General features: G+C 32.4%; 1 protein-coding gene across 1 annotated transcript; it reads left to right on the top strand.

Annotated features, from left to right (window-relative positions):
* Positions 1-2,917: 2,917 nt before the first annotated feature.
* Positions 2,918-4,906, top strand: LOC132947440 (uncharacterized). The gene has a single exon (XM_061017730.1). The coding sequence runs from the start codon at positions 2,918-2,920 to the stop codon at positions 4,904-4,906; it is 1,989 nt and encodes a 662-aa protein (XP_060873713.1).
* The last annotated feature ends 3,376 nt before the right edge of the window (positions 4,907-8,282 follow it).

Genomic DNA, 8,282 nt, shown 5'->3' on the forward strand with positions numbered 1-8,282 from the left:
GTAAAATATTCAGCCTTGGAAAACAAGCAGTAAAAAATATTTTCAAATACCAAGAGACAGTAGGTGAGTCTCCGGATCAATAAAGGATGTTACTTTACCTGTTTGCCGATACGACAAATAAAAATAAAAAATAACTCTATTATTATTACGATTTCTATGCTCCAATGTAAAATCAATATTATTGTCCGATTCATTCATTACTTGCGGAATTTTTCATATCTTTCTCTAAAAGTTTCGTTTATCGACGCTGCACAATTGATTTTCATCTGTTTTGTGGCATTTGACCGTATTAAAATGTAATCACAAGTAATTCTTACACCAGGTCTACCGTTTTTGTTTTTGAGTTTAAACACGTTACTATTGTTTTTGTTCGTCAGAATACGAAAATATTTTATTAATCTTGCGGTGTCATTTGAAAAAATTTTACGATTTGTTTTAGTACTGAATAAATTACAAGCTCCTACATATTTATATTTCAAAGATTTACAAGATTCGTAAAAATACAATATATCTTTGTATTTATTAAAATTGTAAGTAATTTTTTCATTGTTTTCAATTATGCGTGGATCCAATTCGCCTTTAGCGCTCAATTGATAAATTTGACTCTGATCGTCTTTTAAAAATTCTAACGCTTCGCAGAAAAATATCGGTACAAAAAAGTATTTGTTTTCGTAAATTTTTTTCAATAACAATTGAAACAAATTGTTTTCCGAATAATTCGATAACTCATAAAAATGCATATTAATGTCGGTATCGTATATTCCATAAGTTTTAAACATTTCACCTAGTGTAGTAGATGTGACATTATTCTGTTTTAAAACACTGTTTCGATCATAGTCCGTGTCTGTGTCTATGAAATATTCAATTCCGTAAAATTTTATCATATAGAATGGCACAATGTCGTGAGGATATTTCACGCGAAATTTATTGTGAATTCGATCATTATCAGAAGAAAGTGTAGCGACATGCGTTTCGTAAAAATTATAACCATTGCCGTGTCTATCTAATAATCCGACAGCGTGTACGATTGAAAAATTATCGATTTGTATTTTTTGTTTTTCCGATAGTGTATCTAGATTTTGATGTACAGATATTTTTAACATGTTATTCATCCGGACAAAACACAAAAATACACAATCGCCGAAGCGTAAAGCATTGTTTAAATTGTCGTAAACATATATTCCTTATGTAAATATTTTTAATAATATGTTTTTTTTTTGTTACAATATTATTATTTTATTTTTTGTCACAACAGAATCAACACGCACGACAATACTATCCACTATTATCGTACAAGGAGAGACAACAACGACGACGACACTGACGACACACTTTTTTTTAAATAATAAAAAATTAAATAATTATAACAAATACAATTTTATTAAATTATATTATAATAATATAGTCTTTCAATATATGAATTATTTTTTTTTTGTTTAAATGTTTGTATTTTAAAAAAAAAAAATATCTTATAAACGTCTAAATAAAGCTATATCGTCAATAACATATTATATTATAAATTATACATTATACATGTTATACTTTTTTACACACACACACACAATAATAATATAATCAGTAGAGCATATTTTTAATATTTTGATAAACGTAAAAGTTTATAATGTAAAAGTATAAAATATAATTATAAATAAAGTTTATATTTATTGAAATTTTCATTGAGTAAATAATTAATATTACTATTTTTCGTCTTCAGACTCATCAGAATAGTCTTCGTTGTTGGTATTTTCGATAAAACTGTCTGCATCACTATTGTACGTACAATCATTATTAATGTTTTTGTCTTCGTAATCGTTTGAATTCTTAGTCGGTATTGTAAACTCAGCACTTTTTATTAACAAACCTGAAATGGGTTCTGCAATAGTTGCCAATTTTGGTACGTCTAAAATAATATCATTGTCATCGTCGTCACACGTTAAACTCGTTTTATGTTTTTTCACAATTTTGTTCACATGACTTTTAATCATAGATCTATAGACAAAAGAACTATAATTTCGTAACGTCAAATCTTTTGTAACCATGGAATTCGGCATTTTTATTTGTCTGTAAACAACGTCTGCGGGTTTTATTGTTGGTGTTTTTAACATCCATCGTTTCAATATTGTCGAAATTGTATCGATTGCGTCTCTTTGATTACACGTATCGTCCTCGTCAAACCAAGATAAATCTATAAAATCGTATAACCGTGTATACATTCTATTTTGAAAAAATGTATAAAATTTCCAATTGGCTCTTTCCGAGTCAGAACCCATGTTTCGAGTCAAATGTGTATTGCGACATCGGACTATGTTGCTATCGATAACGGTCAAGATATCTAAACGGCAGCGAAAAAATTTATAAAAATTTGTGTCTTTTAGATTATCAAAAACGTCATCGAAAGAATCGAAAAATTCAACATGTTTTTTATTCTGAAGATTTGGAGTTGTATTTCCAAATTGTTTTACGTACGCGTCCATGAGTTTCCACAACAAATGCCATTCTAAAACGTTCAACGGTGATCTATCCATCACGGTTACATTTGTACTTTTAAGTACATCTAACATACCGGCGCATACGTATCCCATTGTTGACGGTGCGTAAGTTGTACTGTTTACAATGTTTCTAAATTTTTGAACTTTTAACACTGGGCCGTTTGTAATCGCTTGTAATATTGATGATTTTTTACAACAAGAAGTTCCGTCTAAACACAATACGTTTGTTTTAGAGTTTTTTATAGTTTTATCCAATATAGTTTCGATCCGATTTAAAATTGTTTTATAAGATTCGTTTGACGACGACGACGACGACGACGACATAATATTAGTAGGTTCACACATTTTACGTATATAATTACGATTATATAATATAGAAAACTATTTCGACGGATTTTTTTTTCAAATACACTTATAAGTAATATAAAATGGAATATACTTCCGTAGATCACAAGAATGCAGAAAAATACGCGGAATATAATTTTAAAGTAAGAATGTTGGAACGTTTGTTAAAAAAAGCTCCTCACTTGGCCAGCTATTTAGAATACACTGTGCGTGACGCGACTTCTGCAGATTTTTATATACCAATTTCACTGAAAAACAAATGTAAAATTATTGACATTAAAATATCGAAACGATTATGCGAAAAATTATCATGCAATAAGACTCGTGAAAAAGACATGTGCACACCCGATCATATAGCTTCTTATTACCGAGTCGGCGACGATAAATGGGACGTACAATGTCAGCCCGCGTGTTTTAACATGACGGATAAACCTACGTATGAAAAAAATGGAGAAGCTCGAACCGTCACACCTTGGTTGAACTATGCGTTTGGGGAATGTCGTGTGGTACCCCAAGAGACTGTAAATTTTTTAGAAAAACCATTTTATCGAAGCGATGTTCAATACGAAAAACGTGTAAACGACATGCCGACCGGTTATTCTAGAATAAAAGACACTTCTGACCCATACGGTTGCGGTTTCACGTACGTAAATAACGAAACTTATTGTAATTATTACGATACCGTTATGATCAAAGAAGAAGGTAAACAATACGGGCCGTGTTCGTACACGGGGACAGAACACGTTTTGGACGTGGTTGTTGGAATGAATCTCATCAATACTGTAAAATCAACAGTACGTAGTTACGTAATTAACCAATCTAAAGAACCTTTCGCTTTGCCTACAGATCTAGTAAAATTGCCCGAAAAACTCGATCCGTTATTAACGGTCAAAGGTTGGCGGTCGGATGTCAACACAAATTTTAAATTACCACAGTTAATGAATGTTCCGTACGAAAAACCTATTAAATCAACACGTTCCAAACGCAATGTCGAAAAAAAATCATCTACACAAATAATTGACAACAACACCGACGACGACGACGACGACTACGACGACAACAACAGGAACGACGTAGAAAACAACGAACCTATAATGACTACATCTGAAAAAGTTGAAAAAACTATACAAGTTACAATAGAATCTTTGATACAAATGGTTAAATCGCCAGAGCTTTGGGAAAGTCTTGCAATAAATCTGGCGTTCGAAACGACTTTGTCTGAACTCAGAAAATTTTGTGTAAAAACCATTGAAACGCTTCAACCGGTGCTGACAAAAAATATGATAACATTGATGGAAAAATCTTTTTCACGACCAGTAATCACGGCTGTGGTGCGAAGTATGGCTAAAACTATGGTAACCAGAGTAGTGTTAAAAATCGCCGCAAAATCTGCATTAATGTTGGCCAAAGTTACTTTGTACGCGACCAACCCTATAAGTTGGATTTTACTCGTAGCTATGGCATTAGATTTTGCTTTTGGTTGGTGGGATCCTTATGGATATCAAAGCATAAACCCAGTCGATTTTCCGATGGCTTTTATGCGTAGCGGTGAAATTGAGCAACGGCAACGTTTTAACATGGCAACGGTTGATTACAATTTTCAACATCTTGTTGATTTGCTACTGGATTCTGATGACATTTTGGAATTTACTATTTTAGCATTTTTTGAACGTGCGGTGTACATAAATAGTTTATCGACAAATAGTGACGGTGTTTTTATAGATAAATCTGAAGTATATGATCTCTCTCAAGGTATGGATATAGATTTGAATGAGATGGCTACGAACGCGAGTTTACGTGAACTTGTAAAAAGATCTACTTTTGACAAAAAAGACTATGACGCGTTTAATAAAAAATTTCTAGACAGAGTGTCCATTACGGGTAGCTGTACCGACTACGCGACTTTGATGGCTATAGGTGTGTTGGTTTTTGCTTTTTCAGGTGTATACTTGTTGGCTTTTTTATTCTTAATAGTTTTGTTGATTTTGTTGGGTATAAATAGACATTTAATTAATGACGATACTGTTATAAAACTACGAGATTTATTTATATCGCAATCAGTGACCGCATGACCGCCTTGGCTCGTACACGTGACAATTTTTTTTTTTTACAACAATATACAGTTTAGTGCATATTCAATTGTTTTGGAAAATGGAAAATTCCGAAGTTTATAAAAAAATTGTCGATAAGTTAAATATCAACGATGTCCCTAAACCCGAACCGTTAATACCAAAATGCTCGCCGACATATACGATATTAGACTTGGAAACCGGAGAACGTTACAAAATACCGTATGGTTTAAAAATCAAACATGAGTACTCGATGTCGAAAACTACTCCGGAAAAAGACATTGAAGACATACGATTCGAAAGACAATTATACGCACGTAGTAATCTCAATAAAGAACAAAGTGTTGTTTTCGATTACGTGATATCTCAATCCAAAGACATTGTAATTTTGCAAGCAGGCCCGGGTACTGGTAAAACTTTTACAATGTTGACGTTGGCTAATCATTTATCGTTAGTCACTGGAATCGTCCCAAATGTCGTAATTTACAAACGTGATTTATTACATACTTATAGATTTTCTGCTAACGGTTCTACTACGGCGTCGTTTATAATGCGTTTATTGAAAATAAAATATTTCACATATCAAACGCTTGAAATGCAACTCAGTAGTTGCATGAGTGTTGAACATTTTATAAACGCTATTGTCAGTCTTTTGAAGATTATTGATCTGAACATACTTTCCGAAGACTTTGTCAACCCGTTATTGATTTTAGACGAATATACCGTAATACCGAAACCTTTTTTGTTTTTAATAATGATGACATTACGTAAATACAATATTGGAGCGGTGATATGTGGTGATCGTTATCAATTACAAAATATACACAACTCTAGTCACGCTGGTCAATGTTCTGCATTCAACATCGTTTCGGCTTTTTCCGCTAAAATATTTCATTTGTCTCGTAACGAACGTTGTACCGATCAATCGTACAATGAAAAAGTAAATTTTATCGGAACTTTATCGTCGGAAAACATTTTAGACGACTGGGGTTACGCATTGATAAGTGCCATGTTTTATGAAAATATGACACAGAGTGTAAACACAGACGACACGATATTGTCAATGTACCACAAATATCTGACAGACAAAGTTCACGCTCTTGTACACGAACACCAAATACCCACGTCCGAATGGGTTATAGAAAAAAAACCAAGTTTAGATCACGAGAAGATATTCGGAAAACGTTTCTGCAATTCTGGTATGTATTTACCAAACCCGACGTTTAGATATCATCAAGCCGTAGAACTTATTAATTCGGAAGGCGGCTCATCGTCGTCAATCAAACCTCTGAAATTGTTAAAATTTTCCAAACAATGGTGTCCCGGTAAATATCTTCCATTTTTACCACTCGTCGTGGGTAATATATATTTTTTGAATCAAATGACTGAACGTTCTCTATGCATTTTGGAAAAAATAGAATTTCGTAGCGATGAGCCGGATACCGCGCAAACTTTGGTTGTACGTTTGAACAAGACAAAAAAATTAATAAAAATTCAACGCGGAAAATGTTCAAACGTTGTGTTTGAAAAACATTTAAGTTACATGTTAAATGACGGAAACGATACACAAAAAAATATAATAGATCGTGGTGACCTGTTTAATTTTCCTATATACCCTGCGTTTACTATGTCAATTTATATGAGTCAAGGGAGAACTATATCTAATAAAGTTTCTTTTTTACTACACGAATCGACGTTTCAAAGTCTGTACGTTGCAGTTTCTAGAGTAACGTCTGCAAAAAATATCAATTGTGTCGAAATTCCAAATCAATTGAAACATTTGGTGTCGGTATTGTTAAATTTTAACGTTACTGATCTGAAACCAATAACATTGGACGAAATACGCGAAAAATTGCTCTACGGTAATTATTTATATTACGACGTTCCGGTAGGAGCAAATGACATAATATTTGCAGCCATAAATTCTATTTCTAAAGATACTTTTGAAGAAAGATGTAAAGCTCGTGAACATTTGCAATTTTTAGTTTACAATCAACGTGTGCCGACACGGGTTTTGTCACGCGATCAGAAACAAAAAAAAAAAAAACTCACATACAGTACTACAATGCCGGTGTTGTTACGCATGAAAAATACAATAATGAGTTTAGCCAGTCTACCGCTCGTTGAAAGTCGTGCTTGGATTCACGAATGTCTAAAAGAATCTCGTATGCAAGATGCATTATGCGCTAATAAAAATGATATATTCGTACAAGACAGAGATCTGATACGATTCGAAATTGTTAACAGGGTTTGTGATTTGACAAAATTTAATACGTATGCCGCCAATGAAAATACAAAACATTTTTTAAAAACAATCGCTGAAGAACAAACGTTTGAACAAATCACTAAAAAATATCCGGAATGCGAATTTGTAGAAATAACTGCGGAAAACGGTATGAAACAATATGTCAACGCTTTTGTCTACGCGTTAACGGTCAAGTTTGACGATTGTGACATATATTCTAAATTAAAACGGCGACTGAACGATATAAAAATCAAAAAATCAAAAGAGGGGAAAATAACAACAGCCGTGACGAATAATTTGACACCATCAGAAAGTGTTAAAAGAGATTTGAAATTTGCAATACCTAACCAGTTCGAAAGACACGGCACTAGTCAACAGTTGAGTATAGAGCCTTTTATCAAGAAATTAAAAACCGATTGAAAAAAAAAATAAACTGTTTACGTTATTTTTATTTATAAAATTATATTCTATATATAGTTTTTTTCTAGTTTGTATAATAATTATTAACAATGCGTTTTTCTACATTTATTTACGCATTTTTTTTAATTTTTCCGTCGATCTATACGACTAAACGAAATTATATAGAAAATAATCTATCTGCAAATATGAAACGTTTCAATAAATTAATCCAAACAATGACAAACGATATGGAAATCGTATCGGATACCAAATCAAATATGTTCACTACTTGTGAAACGTGTAAATGTCTAATGAATTCGGTGCAATGCCATAAGATTTTCAAACCTTTTGATCGTACAATTTTATTCAACGTGACGGACATTGATATTGAAATAATATCGTTTAGAGGAGAACGGTTGATGAGACATAAAACTTTGTTAAACACAAACAACAGAGTTAGATCATTCAAACTCACATACAGCGAGTGTTTAAAATACTTGCCCGAAGCGTTATTCAAACACGAATATAATTTAGAACATATAAATATTTCGCACAATTGTATCAAGCACGTAAATACATTAATGTTTGTTCACCAATTTAAATTGAAAACGTTGGATTTATCATACAACCCATTGTTGGTGTTGAAAAGTTTACCATTATTCGACGTATCATCGATGAAAAATTTAATAACGTTAAATTTAATGATGACAAACGTTTTCAGAGAAACTGTTCAAT

This window comes from Metopolophium dirhodum, chromosome 1, assembly GCF_019925205.1.
Source record: "Metopolophium dirhodum isolate CAU chromosome 1, ASM1992520v1, whole genome shotgun sequence".
Classification (NCBI taxonomy): Eukaryota; Metazoa; Arthropoda; class Insecta; order Hemiptera; family Aphididae; genus Metopolophium; species Metopolophium dirhodum.